At 35.2% G+C, this 23,072-nt stretch overlaps 1 protein-coding gene across 1 annotated transcript in view; it reads right to left on the reverse strand.

Moving 5' to 3' along the window:
- EMC2 (ER membrane protein complex subunit 2) overlaps positions 1-23,072 on the reverse strand; it is a 44,628-nt gene that overhangs the window by 11,510 nt on the left and 10,046 nt on the right. Inside the window, exons 5-10 of the mRNA XM_048939100.1 lie at positions 20,484-20,541; positions 8,858-8,943; positions 8,627-8,686; positions 6,196-6,277; positions 4,953-5,063; positions 3,241-3,345 (exon numbers count right to left, since the gene is read on the reverse strand). Coding sequence (XP_048795057.1) covers positions 3,241-3,345; positions 4,953-5,063; positions 6,196-6,277; positions 8,627-8,686; positions 8,858-8,943; positions 20,484-20,541 — 502 coding nt within the window. The remainder of the gene's footprint in view (positions 1-3,240; positions 3,346-4,952; positions 5,064-6,195; positions 6,278-8,626; positions 8,687-8,857; positions 8,944-20,483; positions 20,542-23,072) is intronic.

A 23,072-nucleotide genomic window follows, 5' to 3' on the forward strand; every position in this document is an offset into this window, starting at 1 on the left:
GGTTTTCAGAATTACTATTTGTACTGCTGGTGCTTCAAGTACAAAATCCAGACTCAAAATGGGAAAAAATCTTATTGCAAGACAACTGCTTGAAAGCAATTTTAAAGTCACAAATGCATATAATTTGACTTGGCACCCATGTCAGGATTCTAAATGCATCTCATCCTCTAGACTATGACTCAAGGAAAAACTGCATTCAACAGCGTAAGAAGGTCCAACTAATAAAAGAAGTTGATGCCAAGCTCAACAGACTCTTAAGGGTCTCATTTCACTTTGCAGAGAGCTTTGGATAACGCAAGGAAAAGTGAGGAGAATTTATAGAGACAATATAAGTAACTAGCTTATAACCTGGCTAGACAATCCTCCACTACTGGAGGGAGCCTGTGAGGGCTTTCACTGGCAAATGCCACAGAGGATTCATCCTGATGTCTGAAAGTTGACAATTTCCAACCATTCAACAAACTAGGGGAGCAACACATCAGAGTACTGACTCGTAGAGGAAAGTGCCACCCACCTACTACATCACCAGACACTATTTGCTGTAGCAGTTGGTGTAAGTCCCTGCCATGAAAACTGGAGTGGCCAAGCCCTCCGAAATCATGTCAGAGCAACAAGCTCAGTAGGGCAGGGCTGAGGTAATCCTGTCCAGCTTTGGTCACTAGAGCTTCTCATGGTACTCTGAAGATGAAGGGTGTGTCCACACCAGTTACTCACCAAATTCTAGGCTGAAATAGGCTGAAATTTTCTGCATAGCTAAACTCCCTCTGTAATTCCAGCTGGATATGGTGTTTGTCACTTTATGCTCCAAACAGCTAAAATGAGCAGCTAAACTATGCAATGCATCACAAAAGTATGAAGTCAAAGAACTTACGACATGTGTTTTAATGTCCTAGTTGTCTTAATGTGACCCGTGCTGCTAAGCATCAATCAAATATTCGTCACATAAATTCCAAAATAACTTCACAGAAACACTGAAAGTATGCTTTCCAGTAAAAAATTAAAAGAACAACGCAAGTATTCATATTTCCTTAGAGATTGTGATGCTAACAGAAAGCCATGTGGGGGAATAAAAAAAGATTATTTCACTCCGAGTCAAGTAACTACAAACTATCATTTACACTTTTGTTATAATGAGGATATGGAGATGCATTTCTAGGTTTTAGTCTTGGTATGCCAGCAACCCACAGCCAACACTGACTCTATGCTCTCATTCTGATGTACCCTGAAGGAGGCCATTTCCCAGAAGAGCTAAGGGATGTCTACCCGCACTTTCAACCATAAAGCTTCGTCATAACACTCCCTTAAAACATGTTTACAACTCCCCTAATCTAAGCAGGTTGTTTTATTAAGACGTAAAACATGGAATAATAGTTTTCACTTAAAATTCAGACATCTTTTAAAACTTGTTTTATTCTGTCAATGGCAAATTTAGCGTGTATTCTACTCTTCAATTCTTTATTTGGTTTTCCCTCACAAATCCTGCAATACTTATGTTTTCCATCAATAATGTTCTTACTAGAACATCAGACATACTGAAGTCAAAAGACGTCCTTCTTATTTATGGGAAATGAGATGAAGGTTGTAATTTGTACACACCTCCTTGTCATGAACAGGTACGTGGTTGATTAATCAAGCATAAAAACTCATTTAAACAGTAAAACAGAGAAAGAAAGCTTATGCATTCAAGTAGAAAAAAGCTTAATTATGTCCTCAGACACAACATATTTCCCACAAAACTGCTTCTAAAGAGATATACCTCACATTAAAGTACAGTCAGAAGCCATAGGCTTAATCAGGGGAAGTGAAAACTACTTTAAAATTGTAATACGTCAGGAACATGTCAGTCACAAAAGTTGCACTTTTGGCAGTGGATTGACACAACAATATTAGGAAAACTGCACTGGTCATAAAGGAAAATCCTAATTTAATTCAGTAATAGATGAAGCTTGTCAAAAAGCCACTTGGCAGCATTAACTTTGAACAGCAGCAGTAAAATAACTATTGGATTCTGAAATATTACAGACAGAAATGAACAATTACATGCAAGTAAAGTCTCCTCATTTAAACCCGACATTTCTGCTCAGAAAAAGAGTTCTGTGAAGAACTGAACCGTTTGTTATAGATGCTAAAGCTCATAAACATAAGCTTTGATTGCTAGATCACTGAGAATATCTGTAAGGAGTTAAATAGACATAATATGTTCGGGATGGAAGGACAGAAGAACCTATTAGCTAAAATGTGTTTTCATTCACACTTGGGGAGGGAAAAAAGTAAACAAAAGTAAATCTAAATGTTTATACATGACTTCTCAAATACCTGAAAAGACTCCTGATGACTTTAGTATGCTTTGAATGTGGCCTAAAAAGTCTATATTTTCACAGTTTTACAGATAAACTGTCCCTAAGGTAATTATTAGAAACATAGAATCGTAGAATCACCAAGGTTGGAAAAGACCTACAAGACTATCCAGTTCAGCTGTCCACCTACCACCACTGTTCTCAATAAACCACAGAAGCACCAAGGTTGGAAAAAACCTCTAAGATCATCCAGTCAACCATTTGCCTATCACCAATATTTCCCATCATGTCCTTCAGTACAACAGCTAAAATTTCTTGAACACCTTCCGGGATTGGTGACTCCATCACCTCCCTGGGCAGCCTGCTCCAGCACCTGAACACCCTTTGGGAAAAGTAACATTTCCTATTGTCCAACCTGAATCAAGAGGCATTTAGCAATGCCCTCACGAATGTGCTTTAACTTTTGACTAGGCTGGATGACCTTTGAGAGCCCATTTCAATTAAACTATTCTATTCTATTTAAAGTATGATTTTAATAATAATATTCCTTAAGATTAAATTGAAAGAAACCAAAATTCTAAAACTTTAATTTGATTTCTAGTGAAGAAGAAGTAGATAACCAAGTAATTTTTAGAATTAAGACATACTAAATTTTATTAAAATATTAACTCTAGAACTGAGTCTTGGAAGTCAGCATTACAGTATCCATTTAATTAAAAAAGAAATGTATAAAACTTGTAAGTAATATAAATTAATAACTGTAAAGTATCAACCTTTTATTAAGTAGGGCTTCCAGGAAAACAAACAAGTAGAATGCAAGAAACTCAAACAAATTACACCAATTTACACCTATCATATGTAACCCACTGAACAGCAGTTGATAAAAGTGCAGGAAAGAACTACAGAAAATATTCAGAGCATCAGAAAATAATTAGATACTAACCTGGTAGGCTCTATTTATTTGATTTGCTGCCCAGCTGGCATATTTCATATTATCTTTTTTCATTTTTGCACTTGCTTTTGGATTGGAGGCAATATGGCTTGCAGACTAGCAAAAAAAAAAAAGTAGAAAAACAGTACAATTACGAAAAGTATGTGCATGAAAATAAATAAATAAAAACTACTAGCTGGTAGACAGCATCCAATTAAGAATTATCTAAACTATTTAAAATACTTTTTGTTCTAATTCACTAAACCAGACTTAAGTCCAGTTATGTACCAAGTTAAGAACAGAATCTGGACATAATCAGCTAATTTCCTAAACTAAACATTACAAACTATTTTTTCCCATTTGATGTATCAGAGAAGATATAAAATGCTCTGTTCCTGTATCCAATTGCCATTTTTCTCTGCAACATTTGGAAAAAAGAAAGTAGTTATAGTGTGCTGGTACTCTTCAGAGGTTCACCATCCTGCAGAGAAGTGTATGATTTTAAATCCCTTTCAAGAAGTTACCTTGGTGTGCTAATAATTCCGTGGAAAAATGGGCAAGAATTATAGCTTAAGAGTATTTCAGTGAAGAAAACAGACAACAAATGCATAGATCAGCTTTTTCAAGTTGCAGAAAATATCTACTCTCAATGCATTTCTAAATTAATGCAATGCTCCAGTGACTGGTACAAGAGTTACTCAATGTAAAATAGGCACAGAAATCAGAAAGGTCAACCCCTGTGGAAGCTACTAAGGAGGAAAGGGGTAAGAACATACACACAGGTCTCATAACTTAAAAAAAAAAAACAACAAATGTACAGATGTGTATTTATCTCCAGCAAGAGCACAGAAAATAATGCAAATTTTATTGGCTGATACTATGTGAGCAGACTTGCTGTGGAAATTCTGCTGCAATCTGGTTATCCTGTCCAGTAAGTACAAAAGAACTAGCATATGCTCTGCTTGTCAGAAAGGCATTACACTACATAGATAACAAAAGAGAGTTGGTATCTGGCGATGAAATTACACTGGGGCACAAGTGAATTCATAAACATAGGGATTTACAGACATTTAAAGAGGATGAAGATGGATTAGCCTAAGTCACCTACTAGTATTGTGCAAGTGAAGCCTCTGGGAATACTGAAGCCCAAAAGGGCTTGACATAAATGAAAATTCTTACAAATAATAAAAATGACTGATAAAATATTTAAAGAATGAGCTGATCTTTGATGAAATTGACTTGAAGGATGATTTGATAGCTTAAGATAGTTAAATTTGGAAGATGGTTATATCAATCAGTGATCACATTATGTGAACAAAGACAAGAAGAACAAGAAGTAAAAAAAAAAGTTTGAATTTATATAGGGAAAGCATAGGAAGCCAAGACTTTGCTTCCACAGGAAAACATTTTCAAAAGCAACTGAAAATTACAGTTCAAGCTTCTTAAAAAATGCTTTGAAAATTGATTTAATGAAGTATGATCACCCCACCTGGGATTGGGAGTCAAGATACATATACTGGAATACAGAAACTAGCTTTAATATCTTTTTATCACTTTTGATCACTGGCATAATGCTGTTCATACCCTATAGTTTACACGATTAACACTGTTATTAAATACTATGTTAAACCAAAAAGAAGAAAATACAGCAAATGCCAAAGGATGACACACATTCATTAAAGCTTACAAAACGTTAACATGAGGAAAAAAACAATCAAACTCACCATGTAAAGCCCAAACAAAGCTCTCATATTTCTGTTGTTAAGTTTCAGTGCTTGTGCAAAATATTTTCTTGATAGCTCTAGGTTTTCAAGCCCCCCTTGAGTATATTTAACCTGTAAAAACAATAGGCTCCTGAAAGTTGCACATCATCCATATTTTCAGGCATCCACTCTTGATTCAAAGATATTATGAAACTTCTTGTCAGGTTTGTTTGACATGATATTCCAGGTGAGTTCTACCAAAGGCCAAACACTGGCTTGGGAAAAACTTGAACTCTTTTCAGTGAATTAATGTAAAAATATTTAACTGTAGGGAAAACCAACATTAATTTAAATCAGCTGCTATACAAATAGATAGTGATTATTTTGCACTTTCAATACTTACAATCTTGGGATAGTCTCTTATTAAATTACAATGGACTTTCAATCTAAATCTAAGTTCTGACAGTTATGAATCTGTACTAACTCTAAATTCCTTCAGCACAGCATTACAACAGTAGGCAACACATTGTCTTTCATTAGCTATTTACTGAAAAATAGTACACAAAGTTTAAAGATCACTCCATTATTTTTTCTATTAATTTTGACTGCTATTAGAGTCAAAACAAAAGGAGAGAACTATTAGAAGACATGCTTCATAGTTTTTCTATGACAAGGCTATGTCGACTTTCAAGTTTTGATGCTAACTCAATTTATCCATGCTAACAAAACAAATCAAATTAATTCCAAGTAATTAAAGCATAATTTAGGAAAAAGAAATCACACATCTGGAAAATTGTTACAACTGCCTAAAATTCTAGAGGTACGACTTCAGAGGATCCTCTCTTCACACAGTGAGTGCTCTTTCAGGCAAAATTTCCTATGTGAAGGATTCCAAAATCTAGCTCCACAGTACTAGATAATATAATTTCATAGTTACGATACATAGTCTTCCAATACTGTGAGTTTAAATTCTAATGCAGTTAATTTGAAAAGTGAATAAACACTTCAACGAGAATAGCCTATTTAAAAGGAATTTTTATCTTCAGTAATTCCTGCCTCGACTCTTATTTATAGTTCAGTCACAATGAGTAACAAAACAGCTTTCTTAGTGTGGAAGTTCTTAGAGAAGTTACCATTCACTGCGTGCAGTCTTAAATCTCCTAGGGAAAAATTAAATACATTTTTATTCCATTTTCACTGCTTCAGTAACAAAAAATACCCAGAATATGTATTCAAACATAACTGATTTTTCAGAAATACTCACTTCAGCATACTGCTGACAATATAAGTGGTTGTGTGGATTAGTCATCATAAGCTCCTCTAAGCAGAAGGCTGCTTTTGCATAGCTGAAGAATATAATAACAGCGACATGAGCGACATAAAAATGAAACAGTGCACAGCTTACTTCAGTTTCTTTACAGTACAATAAAAAGAGCCCTACTTGTTTTGTAACTCCCCATGACTCACAATGTAAAGATATGTTTTATTTTTAAGTGATGTTTGAAACCACAATTTTTTTTACATTAAAAACAGTTTTAATACATATGGAAAGCAGAAATATTTAACCTTTTTTACTAATTAGTGTAATTTCTTATTAACAAAAGTAATAAGTAGAAACAGGGATTATGTAACAGAAAACACAACACAAAGTAATTCTTATTTTTTTCCTGCAAGATTTTTCAGCTACATGGTGATTCATACACCACACTATACATCAGAACTTGGTTACTGTCATCAGTCAGCTACCTACTCAGACTCAACCACAGAAGTGTGGTCAAAAACCCTTCAGAACAGTAGTAAAAGTCAGGCAGTCTAAATATATGTATACAAAAACAGCACTACCCCAGTCCAAATAACAGCACGTGTAAAAGAAATTCTAGTATTCGTTCTTTAAATGAAAGCCCTCCAAAATAGATTACAAAGATAATCTTATATGTTTGTTTGGGTTAATAAAAATCATAGCTTCACAATCTTTCAGCTAACAGGGTTTCCTTAAGAATTTGCAGGATATTACAGATATGATAGAATTGATGCTCATAGCTTAAATGACGTGATGCTAAAATTCAGAGAGACCAAGTTTATAACTCCTGTGTTGGTAGATACGATCAGTGTAAAAGCAACTCAGCAACAAGAAGAATATTAAAACACAGTCAAATCTTATTTCCTAGAACAAGCAAACCGTGGGGTTTTCATTGTAACAGTCAGGTATATATCTCAAAAGTTAATTTGGAAATAAAAGGATAATAATCTGACTCTGCAAAAGCAGAAGCCACGCTCCTTACATCAAAACAAAACATGGAAGTAAGGATTACATACATCTTGTTAATTTAGGCATGTTTATGAACAAAAGTAACACCGTGGTGAATTCACCAGTAAGGCAGAATTTCTGATACTGCTGAACAACTGATAATCCAGTTGTTTTTTCTCAATTAGCAATTAGTTGCTTTTTTAGACAAGATTCATTTTCTTTTATCTACATCAAAATAATTATAATAATAAATGATGCTTATAAAGGAAACAGCACAGTCAATTTTTTCAATAAACTGGAGAAAGTTCAGCTTTTTTACTTTTGAATTACAGCCCAAGGCAAATACAAGCAAAACCAATTTCTTTCTCAAGTTTTATTACACGATTTTGTAATAAAGACTATAGCAAAAAAAAAAAAAAAAAAAAAAAAAAAAAAGGGAAAAAAAGGGGAAAAAGAAGAAAAAATTGTAATGGGATACGTATGTTTGCCCCATTGCATCATGCACAAAGAGATTTCACTGCCTGAATGTATTTCTAAACATATACATATATTCAATATTTAATTATTCCATAAGCCAGCATTTGAAAGAGTTTAGCAGATGCTTTCTTTACGAACGGGGTAAATAGTGGACAATTTTTTCATCATTGTGAGAAAGGCTATTTCTTTCTGGAGAATCTGATTCACTACTAGAAAGGAAGGAAGGAAACAATGTGGTATAATTCAGCTGGGCTGAAGAACTAAAGAAGTGAGGGAAAAAGATACGCCTTTGGGTGGAGGTTAGAATTAATACTGTGATATTAGAAAACTTGCACTAAGGCTTTGAGCTAATCCTCTCACACTGGGATTTCCTCCTGTCACTGCAGCAATAAAAAAAGCTAACAAAAACATTAAACATCCAATAAGCAAGTTACAACAACATCCAGCATTCTTGATTGCACTGGGTTTTGTACCCAGGCGACCAAATTCCTCCAACTTTGGATTCATGCTTTATTCATTTATTTTTTAAAGGTTACTAAAAGTTCCTGCAGAGGTAGGCTAATTGAAAATAAGAGTATTACACATAGTTTGCTGTGATCAACTGTTTTTAGAGGCAAAGAATTTAAAATCTATACCCAGTAAAAAACATCACTTGAAAGAAAAATTAGAGAAAACGTGTGCTGTGTGCTGTTTCTTGCTACACTTAAAACATTAAAAAAAAAAAGATTTAATAAATGCCTGAAGCATACAAGTAATTAATGAAATTTCTTCTGTTTTAAAATCAAATATCTTATTAATGTCCTAGCAGTCTGACAAGTCTGTTAATTATTTCCTGAGAAAGTCTGTTATATTGGAAATGAGACTCCACACTTTCTACCATCAGTTCTTCAAAACAATCACTGAGGTCTCTCACTTGCACAGAGCATATTTCAATTTAACGTTTTTTATGAAGACTTTGCAAACAACTTACTCATGTTCATTGATGTAAAGTTCTGCAAGTTCATGCCAAGCTTCCTGGTCTCCAACAAATCTGTACAGAAAAGACAAGAGAGGAAAAAAGGCAGAAAGAAAAAATGTGTAGAGAGATTCAGTAAATGACCAACATGGAAGGAAAAGCGCAAATCAAATGCAAATTCCATTTTAATTAAAAAGATTTATGAGAATAGGCAAAACACAATCTGTATTCTTGTGAGACACTCACTGTTCCAGATACTCATTCAGCTCTCGGATGGCCTCAAGATTTTTCCCCTGGGCTTTTCGAATGGCAATCTTACGCTTCCTTGCTGCCTATGGGTTGACATTAATAAAGGATTAGGGTCTCATAATTCCCTGGGTTTTTGTAAAGAAAGCAATTTGACTGTGCAAATTATTATCTCAATACCAGTGGAATTCCACTGCAGAACAACTGCTAGGTTGGAGTTTATAAACATACCCTATGACATCCCACTGAGGGACTGAAAACCTTTTCTTACAATCACATTATGTATGCTGTTCTTTGGAGGCACAAACTGTATGCATTATTTCATTCAAAGAAATGACTGTCCAGATTCTGATAATTAGAAAACAGCAGGAGATGCTAATCTGCAGCCATTCCAAAGGCCCCCACCTTGTCATTCACAAGGTCCAAGACTATAGAGGAGATGCGGTGACCGAGTTTCAGAGACTCCCATAGATACACTTTGGTTGCCACTGTATAAATATGGCTTTCAGCCATTTTGAAAGATTCTCATCAAAGTGCTAAATGCCATCTTTAATTGCTATTGAATATACACCAAGTGCATGAACAAGCTTCTCATCACTTTTGGAGCACAAAGTAGGCCTTTCAATGTAATCGGAATATGAAAAAGCTGTTTTGATGGCAAAGGCAAACAGTACTTCAATATGTGGGCAGAATATGTACTTCATCAGAAACAATGTAAAAACAAACAATAATTATACTGTACTGAAATTTTGAACTCCATTAGACTTCTTATGAAACACCAGGAGAAAAATATACACAGCATTTTAATAGCTAATTACTATATTCCAGCCTCCAAAATACATTGGTTACACAGTCTCCTGACCTCTAGCAGTTTTAAATCAAGGTGCACTTAAGGTGTAATTCAAACCAACAGACATCTTTCCAGTAGTCTGACACAGTTTGGAGCAAACAGCAATATACCTCCACCAGTCTGAAAGTCATCAGATCTGGAATCTGACAGAATAGGAGTTCCAAATTCCAGCTTAACCTGCCTCAAAGAGCACCATGGGCCAAATGCCGTGCTTGTAAGCCCTGCTCCCTGGGTGATCACAACTGCTGTCAGACATGAGAAGACAGATGGTCTGTTTTGCATGATGTATCTGCATGTACACACACACTTAGATGCCTTTTGTCCATGAGATAATTATATTCATGAAAAACTTGTACATTGTTCCTGTAATAGTCCCACTGCTTATTCCCCTCATAACTCTCAGCCCACTTCATTCCTTACAGAGAGGTTATTCAGTTGGGTATAGTCTTACAGAAGCCTTGACTGCACAGAAACGGATAGTTCTCACATTAGTTTCTTCATGATGAACCTTCCTAAGATTACATTCACATATACCCTGAAAGAGTTTGTGTATTTTTACAGTGTTTTAAATATGTCTGTTCTTTTAAGTAATTTCTTATTCTTAAATGTCATTTGACAGAATGTCATTTCTCTTGGAAGAACACTGCAGTGCATGCATCATTTATGTAAACTACTTGAAGTAACATAAGAAATCAGCATAACCAGAGATGTTTTTAATGCTAACTGTGAATTTATTCTTTCCTTTGAGTTTGTTCACTTCCCCAAGAGCATATACTCATTGCAAATTCAGTGAAAACAATTCAAGGAAAAAATATTTCACTCTTCAGTTTAAACACAAAGCAGAGGTAGAGAAAGAATCCCTAAAAACAAGAAGAATAATTAGGATACAGGCAGCATGGTGGGTTTACCAAGTCGCTTTGTTATCCATTGCGCCTCTGTCAAACTGCCACATGTGAAATGACATTCATCTTTCTACTTTTACTGGGAGACATTTGGCTAAAATCCAAAACTGACTCTGGAAGTTTTAACTGCTGACCACATTTATCGCCGCAGCAATAGCGTGCGCTGTTTATTTTATTAGAGAGCTTTTAAAAGAAAGATAACAGCATAATTAAACTTTCTTAAAGTTTTTTTTTTTGTTAAGTGTAACAAGAAACAGATAACATGTTTATCAGCTGCTACTATTACTAAACCAAAAAAAAAAACCCACCTCAAATCCCAAAACACCAACTCGGTGACTATCCCATTTTATGAAGAGAGTTCCATGAAGCAGATCGTTACTCTCGTTACCCCTGCTGTGGGGGAAGTGCTGCAGCAGCATTAAACTGCCCGCCCAGGGCTGGGATTACCCACAGCAGGAAACCCCAAAGAAGAGGGAGTGGGATAACCGCATAGAAGGCAAAGGAGCACAGCCTGCAATAATGGCTTACAAAGACAGAAGGTTTTTTCCAGGTGACAGACTAGCTACTTTAAGATGTAACTTTTGGACTGAAAATTCAGTTGCTATTTTCAAAATTTTAGGGGAAAAAGGAGCCATCAAAAGACAGATAAAAAAATACACTGAGAACTGAAATAATCTGTTTAATATATAAAATCAATCAACGCATCTGACAGCTTCATTTGCAATGACAAATACGAACACTCTACAAATGAGCCATCTTCCTATTTCTAACGTAAATCCTTCAATTGCGTGGAAAGGAAGTCCTCCAAATGTGCCTGCAAACAGATTCTCTCCATGGCTGTTTTATTTCTTAACCACAGTACTTCCAAATAACATAAATCACTGTAACAACAAGATGTTAATTAAGGACAAGCTACAACTATTCCTCATCAAAGATTTCAGCTGATGTTTACCTATAACAAAAATGTCATGTAATATAATCAAGCATCAAGGGTAAAGGGGTTAGACATAATGACCAAGTTCTGAAGGTAACATTTCAGAATAAGACAAATTATACATATTTTAAATGGAGTTTATTTGCTTCTAAACTGCACATAAAATTTCTTCAAAATAACACATTTTGTTTCATATTTAAAAAAGTAGTGCTTAGAACTTCCAATTTCAATCCCTTTATCAAAATTAAAACAGCTTCTGGGCTTGAAATCTGCAGTCTCCTCACTCTCATGCAAACCTTCAGAACAGCTGGCGTAATTTAGTTTATTTACAAGGAGCTCTTCTTTGAGGAAGACGCACATTCAAATGGGTGCTAACATTCAAAGGAGAATCTGGGAACTGGAAGCACAGAGTGTTTTGAACTGGCTCAGAATTTTTAAGTATTAAAAATAGCTGGGAATTAAAACACAAAGTTGTTCTTTTTTTTTTTTTGTAATTTTTTTTTGTAATTTTTTTTTTTTAAGGAAATTCATATCACTTTTTAATCACAAATAAAAATGTAACAAAAATGTTCTGAACACGCAGCCAAGAGACATACATGTAAGGCAGGTGGTTCAGTAGAAGAGATCAAGATTGTTCAGATCTGTGATCCCAAGGAGTCTCAGAATTGATTGAAAAATAGAGACCTGGAAGCAAAACAGCATTGCTTTAGCTGTATTCACAGACTACTCTCCCATCATGCTTTCTAGCTCTTCTTTAAATACCATAAAACTATCAGATTTTTTTTTTAAATAATCTAAAATTCAGGAGTGTCTGCTTTAAGAAAATCAAGTATGAGAAGGCCTGCACTAAAATCAGATGTGGGCGATTTTGTATGCTGTAAACTTCTAATTCTTCTTCTGATTTATGCTCTAAGTCCCTGTGCGCCACAGTTACCTCCTCAGTGAGCAGGGCCTCACGTCCAGGCAGCTCCCTGAGCATCTTGAGCAGAGTGGGGTAAGTAAAGGCACACAGCGTGTCATCTTCTGTACTTCCATCAATTTAAACAAGCTGCTTTACTGTGCTGAACCACCACCAATGCTAACAGTCACTTTGCCAGACAAAAACTGGTTACTTTTCAGAGAAAAGGTAGATTCTCACCCATACTATAGATTTACCTGGCATATTTTATACATGCAATTCATTACCTGTTTTAATATCAGTAAAACTATTTTCAACAACCTGATTTGAGATTGTTTTGAAATTTACAGAGCATAGTGAGATAGTTGTAATAATTATGTTAAAAGATAGTAAAATGACATTCACATCTTACTTCCCAGCTCTTTAAAAAAGTAAGATTTCTAAGAATCAGTCTGATGCAAAAACAAACTGAATCCATTTCCACCTTACCTAAAAAAAATGACAAAAATAAAGACAAAATGTTCTGTGTTGCAACAAGATCTGCAGTGACTGCACAGAACATACGATATGGTATTCACCCAATCCATTTTCCAGGGTTTAAAACAAAATATTGGAATGGTTATTGACTGATTCTGTACATCCAGCATTCTTAATGGAAAGACATATGCCATCTTAAAGAAACACTTATACCGTAATCAGTATCATCTGGACTGAGCTACTTTACTATGTCACATTTATTAAACCACAAACCCTTCCGAGCTATTTCTTTTAAAGACAAATAATCCCCAATCTGGCACAAGTACTAATCTCCCATTTGTCATGATTCCTTTTAATTGGCATTAAGTAGACTCAAAGTGCAGTGAAGATTTGAACATTTATCAACTTCTGCATTTGATTAGTAAACCATGCCATAAGTTGTCTTTTTTAATGATTTAACAACTTAGAAAAGGTGCATTAGTCTAAGAGTCTGACACATTAAAATACTTTCCTTCAAATTGCAAATTGCAAATCAAAACAAAGGTGTAAACAATTACAATGGAGTTAAAGGAATTACACAGACATCAAAAAATACCACATTATCTGAATACAAGCACAATAACAGATATGCTGTTACCAGATTTTTTTTTTTTTTTTTTTTTTTAAGTGAACCATGGAAGAGAGTTGCAAGTTCCATGCAGGAAAGCGATTCTGACTTGAAGCAACTATGTTATGGATAGTGTCAAAGCATAAATAGCAATATTGAACACAGTTTTTTTACAGAGTTCGAGAGGTAAATCTAAGAAACAGTAGCCCATTGTGTCTGCAACCAGCACACAGCAAATTGGTGGAAGCCATAAAGGCCAAAAAGCTCAGGCCTAGAATTGGAAAACAGGAAAAATGTTATTTATTAAAGGAGAGTAAGAACAAAGTAACGCTTCCCAGATCTACTGGAGCTCTTCAAAGTAGTCACTAATGGCTTGGATCAATAGAGATCCATTTAAAAGTGAGCTTTGATTTCAAAAAGAATTTCAACGGGATCTCTCACACAGTTGTAGAGGAAACTGCCCTGGACTAGTAAGGAAAGTTCTTCGTGTGGTACATAAGTAGCTAAAAGATATCAAAAATAGTAAAGTCAGTTCTCCTCACAGAAAATCCCAGGGTCGTATGTTCAGCATAATTTTAAGTGATCTAGCACAGACTGGCTCAAGTTGATTGATGATAATGAGTTACTCAAGTCTAAAGAATAAAAGTCAATTGCAAAGAATAACATTCACAAGAACAACTGCTAGCAGGAATAAACAGCCCTTGAAATTTAATCCAAATGAAGGGATGCATGCATAAAGGGTGAAACAATACTAATTTAATGAACTCAGCAAAGCTTTCTGAATTTGGCCAGTCAGGAACAATGCTGGAGTTGCAACAAGCAGTTCTATAAAATGACAGTCCAGTGTTCTGAAGATGTCTTAAAACAAAACAGAAAATCTTCCCTTAAAAACCAAACCCCGATAACGCTGGAATTATCAGAAAAGAATACAGTGCATCACTTTTCTGTTGTAGAGTTCCACAACGCTCTTGCTTTTTAATACTAATTGCAGATGTGTGCTCTCCTTTCTCATCTAAACAATAAATATAAGTAAAAAGGACACTTGGAGAGAAGCAGGATTTCAGGATACAAAATGGTAAAAAGAACTGCTAGACAGAGTAGGACTTCTCAGTTTAGAGTAATGAAAACGGCAAAAGATCCACAAAGTCATGAATAAGAATGAATCAAGTCAACAGAAAACAACTGATCACAGCAGACAAAGGTAAGAAGAAAAGAAAGAAATTTGCTCCGTCAGTGAATAAATGATGAAGTTTCATTGCTAAATGATACTGTAGACACACGCACAGCAAACTTACTACAAATTTAAACAAGTTCAAAAGGCAGGTAAAAAAAATATCAATGCAAAAACTTCATGAAGAGCTATAAAATATATAGTTAACACTTCTGGCACAGGAAAACCATAACATGAAGATTAATAGAAACTGGCAGAGCAGACTAGAGCATAATGTATGACTGCCCAGTTCCTATACACTTCTTCCAGTATCTGCTATTGGTCACTGTCAAAACAAGACAAGCTAAATGCACTTTTGGCATAAATTCAGGATAGCTGTTCTTATGTCTTCAAATACTTTATTTCAAGGAACAAAATCTCCACAAAGGTTTAAAAAAAGGGCTAACACCCACAAAAGGAAAACATGGGAAAAATGCTGGAATGTACTCCCCTATCTCAGTGCACTACGATTAAACAAGAAGGAAAACAAGTTTTACAAAGGCAGATGATGCTCCAACTGTCAGAAGATGAAAACTTTTCTTCAGGATCCCTGTTCTGCACCCCCAGTTTAATCACCAGACCTCCTTGGGGAACTATCCAAAGCAGCAGCTGCAGCTCTTCATATCTCTCACTAACTCCATCCTGAGTCAGGCACAGTGCCAAACTTTCTTCTTCAACTCCCCTTAAACCTACCACCATACAAACCTAAACCTGGGACTAGTTGCATCTTTCCCAGCAAGACCATCAACGTCTGTAATGAAGCATACGCGTCACTTCACAAAATTCCCTCTATTAGCAGGTATTTCATTTGGTAAGCAATTTTCCCTTTTGAAACTTAAAAGCCTCCAGTAGACAAACCTGCAAGAACTTCAATGGAGGCCTCTTCAAAATAAATGCATCGTTACTGCAGGAACTGTAAAGAATTATCACTGATCACACTATAAATAAGTATCGATGTTCAGACAGAGCTCATTATTGTTACCTTGATCAATAAAGATAAGGAATTGGAAGAAAATAAGTTACCTGTATAGTCAAGGTGGTAGTAATACACAATGATTAAAAAAAAAAAATGCTAGGAAGCTATTTATGATGTCTAATTCCTGCCTTTTTACATGATACACAAAGCTAAGATTTTACTCTCATTTTTTTTCTAATATCTGGACTCCAATATGTTTTCAGCCATCTCAAGATAGCTTGTCTAGTAAAAGAATCTCAAAATACTACAGTGTATTAACTCATGTGATCCTATAAATATACTTGTTGATCATTCCTGGAAACAGCTGTTAGCACTCTGGGTGAAGTCATGGTCTTTCCAAGTTCTTACTGTCTTGTTCTTTAAACTCCATTTTTAATTCCTCATTCAGTGAATGTTATTTTACTAGACCATGAAGGTAACAAGATTATCCACATACCCTAAGCTAAGCAAGCATATACAGTGTCTTCTTGCATTAAAAGCTTAGTTGAAAAAGTGGCAAGAATCACTCCAATGAAGACATCAGATTTTCTGGGGATTAGAATTAAGGCAGAACTGTGTGTCTTATCTCACTTTCCCCTTTTCTTGACTAAGTGCTCTGCAATCTTATTGATGGTTGAGCTGAAGTATCAAGACAAACTACAGCTGTACTAGGATGACAGTGGAGTGGTTTAGATACCAGCACAAAACTTGGACATGTGATCTCAGTTTCATTTTCACAATTAGTCTTCTTTGCACTTCTGGACAGGTCATCTAAAGAAGGGCTCACTTCATAAAAATACTTACCTATTTTATCAAAATAGATGGATGCTCATATGCAAATACTCTCCAAAAGCAGAAACCTTTGCCAGGGTACACTAATGCAAAAATGCAATCAACATAATTTGATACAGACATGTACACACGGTTTAAAAATTATATTATCATTTAAATTCCATTACAAAATTGAAATCAATGGCAAAATTGGAAAGTCATCTACTTTGAAACTGAGTCCTAAACAATTTTGCAGAGCTGTTTCCATCTGCTCTACGCATGTTAAATGGTAGTACTGTTTCTTTTCACGTGGATGCTGCAGACAAGCAAGAAATAGAAAACCACTCTACTATTTTAATTTGTAAAATTCTTATGCAAAAAAACTCATCTCAAGACATTAGGTCTTGAATATAATGTAGAAAAATATAGATATGTCAATTTTTGAGCAGATTTCCCATTACATTCTACAAAAACTATCAAAAATTTAATTGCTACTGTAGTGTCAGGACCAGTAATGAAAGATGCTGAAAATACTGTGAAGACCACTGTACAGATTAAAAATAGCTAGGGATTAAATGTGCCATTAAATTTCATATTACAAAGTTATATGAAATTTTATCCTTCATTATCTTAATCAATACAGCTCAGTAGTACCTACTAACTGAAAATACTACTGGTCATTTTAAGAATTTGCATTTTTTGGCATTTTTAAAGTAGCATACCTGAGCCTTCAGGTATATCCTCAGGAGATACGAAGTAAAGCTGTGTTCTCTTTAGTGAAATAACAGAACTGCAGAACTGTTTCCTTGGTATATGCATTCATTATTACAGCCTAAACAGTTACTGACACAATTAGTACATACCAGGTACTACATGCAATGAGACAACTTCCACCAGTAGGTCTCAAAGCTGTTTATTGACAGAAGAAAACAAGTGCTTCAAAGTAAAGTGTTATTTTTATTAAAAAAGAATAAAAAAAAAAAGGAAAAAAAAAAAAAAAAAGAAAAAAAAGAAGAAGGAAAAATCCCCAAGATTTAAGTGTTAATACAAATTGCTCTTTTCTGATCTCCCATTTACCCTTCAAACCACCTGTTGCACTACATCTGACATCTGTTAACTAACCACCTAACTTTCTTGTACCTGTCCCTCTCTCTTTGGCACTCAGGATTTCTGCTTTCTTCCCTTTTCACTCTTCCTTTGGGATGTTCTTTCTTTTCCCATACTCACCACCTGGGTGCAACTCAGAAAAGAAACGAACCTCCCTGCTTTCTGACCCTTTCCCACAACACTACAGTAATGAGGAACAATAGCTAGAAACTGCATTTTCTCTCCGTAGCCTGGGATAGATCATGCTCAATACATGTAGAAAATGTATTTAATAAAAAATTTCAGCAGTTTCTACTGATATCACAAAATGAACACATTCAAATACCTGTAATTTAGACAAATTTTGGTGTTTTTCCTCATAGAATACTGAAAGTTGCATTCTACTAAGAGCTGTTTTCCTGTTAGTATCCAAGGCTTTACTCCAAAGTACAGCAGGATGAGGTCTCCCCAATAAAATAAATTAATGGCAAAAACAAACAACCAAGTCTTTTCTCCCAATCCTTATGAAAAACAACGTCCTCCTTATTTCGTTCTGAGAAACAGCGTAAGTATGCTGGTCTATAAATAACTTGGCCACTGTTTGGCATCAGTATAAAGACTTTCAATTGGATACCAAATTAAATTTTAATTAATAAAAAAAGACCTGTGATGGAAAATATTACGCAGCCTTAATGGCAGAATAATCTGCCAACTACAGCTCTAATATGCTTGTATTTCATCTGAAACAGGCAAAAGGAAAAGGTTGCATGGCTGATTGCATTAAAATGCACACAAGTTGTGCTTTTCACAGAAGTCACATTTCATTCAAGGATACTAACCTCCTTAGAGAAGAGAGTGACTCCTAATGCCTACAACCTTTGGAAAATGAAACATGATTTCCGAAATGACAAAACTAACTTTGCTCCATTGTTACACAAATAAGCTTTTTTAATACAGAGTGAAGTTTGATGGTTGAGAGATATTGAGAATTGAGATGGTCGAGAAATACTGAGAGATTATCATATTTTAAGAAAACTACTTTGAATTGTATTTTGAGAAATGAAATCTAACCATTAGTGTTAACTTCAATTTCAAAATTTGCAACAAAACCTCATCCAAAAGCACAAGTGCCCATTACATAATTTGATTTCAAGGCTCACTTATAATGGAGAAGCCTGTCAGGAATTTAAAATAAAGGATTTTTTCTTGAAAATGCTTCTCCCATTCTTCTCACCAGTTGAAACTGTCAGTTGATGCAATGTATGATTTTTGCATGATTTGTGTGAACAAATGTCTATGTTTCACTCACAGCACTTGCCAAACTGTTTAATATATATAACCAACTCCATGTGTCCACACATCAGAAGAAATTGTATAAAGTAAGGTGACTGCCAGCACAAACTGAGCAACAGCTTCTTTTTAAAAATCTCGATTATTTTCCTACAGCAGTCACATGTGTGCATGGAAATAATTAACAGATAAAAGACACAAAGAAACTTACATATGTCAATTTCTCCAAACTTCATATTTAATTTTCACTTTTCAAAGGCAAGACTGAGCCAACCTATCCAACAGTTATACAGCAAGAAACTTCTGCTCTGTATTTTAAACTGCTTGCTTCTAGTCTCAGATTTTCAGAAATCCAATAAGTGATGGAAGTGTTACAAAATTTACATCTTATGTTTCTAAGTATTAATGTTTTATGGATCTTAATGATTTTCTCACACAAAAAATCTAAATTAGGCATATTACTTAAACATATTACGTTGTTCTAGAAAACCATCCCACAAACACCCTACTCAGATGACATGAGCTATGTTGAGACAGCTGAAAAGCGAAACTGACAAAAATGCACTCTTCAAAGACCTGTGGTCTACAGATGTCACTGTAATATGGTGCTCCATTTTTCAAAGGCTTTAGCAGAAAGCCATAAAATGTGCACCTAAGTGACCTACTCTTGTGGCTTCACTGTAGATGGTTTCCTTCTCATTTTAACATTTGTGACTTTGAAGACTGAGTGTATTTTTGGGTTGCGCATTACTAAAATCTGTGAAAATACATGGCAATAATCTACTTATCTTATGTTCAAGCTTTTTGTCATAAACATCACAGACTTATTAAGATCACTTACATTTCTCTTGCAAACAAAGTTCAAGACAAACTAGTTTAGGGAAAGTGAAAACTAGGAGTGAAGAACTGAAATAGCTCTTTTTACCTACACACCAAAAAACTGTTGAGAATCAATGCTAAATGTCAGACTTTAGTCTATCAATGTTGTCTGAGAGATCAACTTGGTATTATTTCAAGATACATTGCCCTAAAAATAATTTGTCACCATCCCTTTTTTGTTAATGGTTTACTTCATGTAAGTGCTTGCACTTTATATATGCCAATTAGGCTTGCTAACCCCGTAATCCATTTCAACTCCTGAATAACAGACCACATCAAATAAGACAAGTGCAGAAAGGCAGAGGTTTAAAACATACCACTGAGAGTTTACAAGAGACTGTCAAATGTCTACAACAGCCAAAGTATTTTACCTGCACAGAAGTCTAACCAATACTCAGATCCAGTTCCTCAAAATCAAGTAACATAGACAAACATATCCTTCAAACAAGCAATTGATAACAATCATTGTTAACTGACATCAATCTAAGTCTCATTAAGGATTGCTGGAAAGGTTAACAGCTATAATCCTATGTCCTCTAAACTCAGTGTTTAAGCAAGTATTAAACCACATCATCTCTTCATCAAGAGAATCTTATTTGTTACAAAGGCAACAAGGTAACACACAGTTATAATACTAGGAAGCTAAAGGAAACAAATACAGTAATACATGACATGACAATACATGACAAACATTTTTCCACAGTGAAAACCACAAAATGTCAATTTCAAATAAACCACTGCAGTTTAGAAAAGCTTTTTAAACTTACTGTATTGGTTGCATCCTCTTGTAAAATTCTATCATATAATTGGATGGCATCATCGTACCTGTTTGAAGAAATCATTCACATTTGTTTTTGCTAAAACAGAATTCTGACTACATGACTGTTCTTGCAATAGCTAATAACACTCCTGTACTTTTTATACTGAATACAATTGTGCAAACAAAATTGTGCAGACAAAGTTAAATAAAATAAATGGCAATTCATTCATGGAATACTATTTCAGCAACTAATACATTTTACACAAACTTGTCATACTCCCTCTTTCTGTTCTTTTCTTCTGTACCCCATAGATCCAATCACCACAACCCAAATCTCTCTTCTTTCCCAAGAAGCAGAAATCCCAGAATTTGATAGGCCATTCAAAATAATGACTTTTCACTTAATTACTGCAATTTAAAACTTCTCATATATCTGTTTTGTTATGATTTTATAAATTTAAGCTGCAAACAGTAAACTACAAGGACTAGTAACACTAGAGTAATCCCTAGACTTTACCATAAGTCGTGAAAGAAAACTGTTTTCCACCACCACTACATAGGTTTTATTAATTAATTCTGCTATTTCAAGTTTGCTCAAAATAAATTACTCCAGTTACTATAAACACTGTACGTCTTCTGGGAAACAGGTTCATGGTTTAGCCAGCCATGTGCAGAACCCAAACTGGACAAATTAAACGATTCAACTCAAAATACATTGGACTACACAGCTACCAGGCTATCAGCACACAACCAAGGCATGCTTTGTCTCTTCACACATATTTTGACAAGCAGTTTTTCTGAGGTACCGCTGATTTTGTTGCTGCACATCCCCTTCTCACCTCAGACACCCATTACATACTCACACTGCTTTCTGAGTGTTACTGCTACAACATTCACAGCCCAGCTTTCCAACCCAGTTACCATAAAGTAAAGCACAAATGTGAAAAGAAGCACAAAAGCAGAAACGAGTAGAAGGTGACTGCTACTGGCAAGTTGAGCAGAAATGACATTAAACACCGTATTTACATTTCCCATTAGCTGCTACTTTATCCTATGTATTTCACAAGGCTGAACTTAAAGCCATAACCCCCGGTTAACTAAGTCAAGTTCCAGAAGAGTATTCTCTTGATCAGCAAGTGTCTATGAGGATGTTCCTCATTATTTCCCCTTTCTGGTGAGGAATGCAGGATTTTAACAACTCTCGAAGGCACTTGGAATTTAATGAGAAGTGCACTTCTACAGAGCATGTGATCACCCCCAGACAAAGTCTCCTTAGGCTTCATTTATAGGCAGTGGAAAGAGGCAGGCCTTCCTAGGGCACAGTTCAGAACAATCATAGGTGGGCTCCTGTACACAGCGACCCACATCTGAAGCCCATTCTTCTCCTCCAGCTTCTAGAGAAAACCTGTTGACAAGTAATCTTGGTTTCTGTTATACTGCACACCTCATAGTCATGTCTCAAGGATTTAAACTGACCACAATACCACAACAATTTTAAAAAACACTATTGAAAAGCTGAAGCTCAGTCCCACTTCACTGCTGAAACAACATAGTGTTTGGGGGGTCATTAACTCCTATAGAGATCTGCCTCCATGCAGTAGCACCTTCAGTGTAGACAAAAATATCTGAACAGAATTATGATATTTTGCACTTTTGGACAGGTTTTGAGAAAAGGGGGGAAAACATGCTGCTAAGCTCTCAGTGTACTTCTACCCTACATCAAAAGGAGACTGCTAAGTTTAATGAAAATTTTTCAGGAATGTGTAGAGCATGAAATCTGGAACTTCTAGTTGCACTAAGACTGCTCCTGTGCTAATGAAATCCAGTTATCCTCCCTTTTTTTTTCAAGCAAAGGACTTTCACTCATGGATCATATCAAACTACATTTTCAGATTTAATTTTGCAAGGAAATGGATAAAGAACATCTGCTAAATATATTTTTAAAAAGTATTTAGGTATCCACTTCGAAATTCCAATTCCTTCATTAAAGATGGGCCAAAGGCTCGAAATCCCATTAACTCTGTATGGCATGAAATGAAGGTCACTCCTCTCGGAAAAGTTCTCAACTGTTCATTATTTTAATAATTCATATTAAATTTGGTATGTTATAAACATTTTATAGGATATTTTACAATGTTTCCTCTTTTACTTTCTGCCATTTTTGAACTGCTTCTATGAAGAACTCCATAGTGATTCATATTAAGTTCTACTGGGCTTATAAAGACTTGGAAAACAAAGAAAAAGAGCTCCATTTTGAAGCGATCAGAAGCACAGAAGTACAGTGAAGCAAAAAAAGTCTGTCAGCCATTTTCATATTCTGCTCTAGGTCTGCAAGATGAAATGTACACCTCACAGACCTTGCCAAAAAAGTGCCTCATGCTTTACTGTATGATAACTTAGACTGTCAAGTAATAGATCTTTCCAATCTATAAAGTCTGACAGAACATTGCAAAAATGTAACATTGTATAGTACAAGCAAAAACACAATAAAAAATGTCTAAACATAACATGATCATGCACACCATTATTTTCTTTGTAGAAACTGGATAGCATTGCTTTGCCACGCTTTTATTATGCCCAAATTCCTTTTTAAGAA

This window comes from Lagopus muta, chromosome 3, assembly GCF_023343835.1.
Source record: "Lagopus muta isolate bLagMut1 chromosome 3, bLagMut1 primary, whole genome shotgun sequence".
Lineage (NCBI taxonomy): Eukaryota > Metazoa > Chordata > Aves > Galliformes > Phasianidae > Lagopus > Lagopus muta.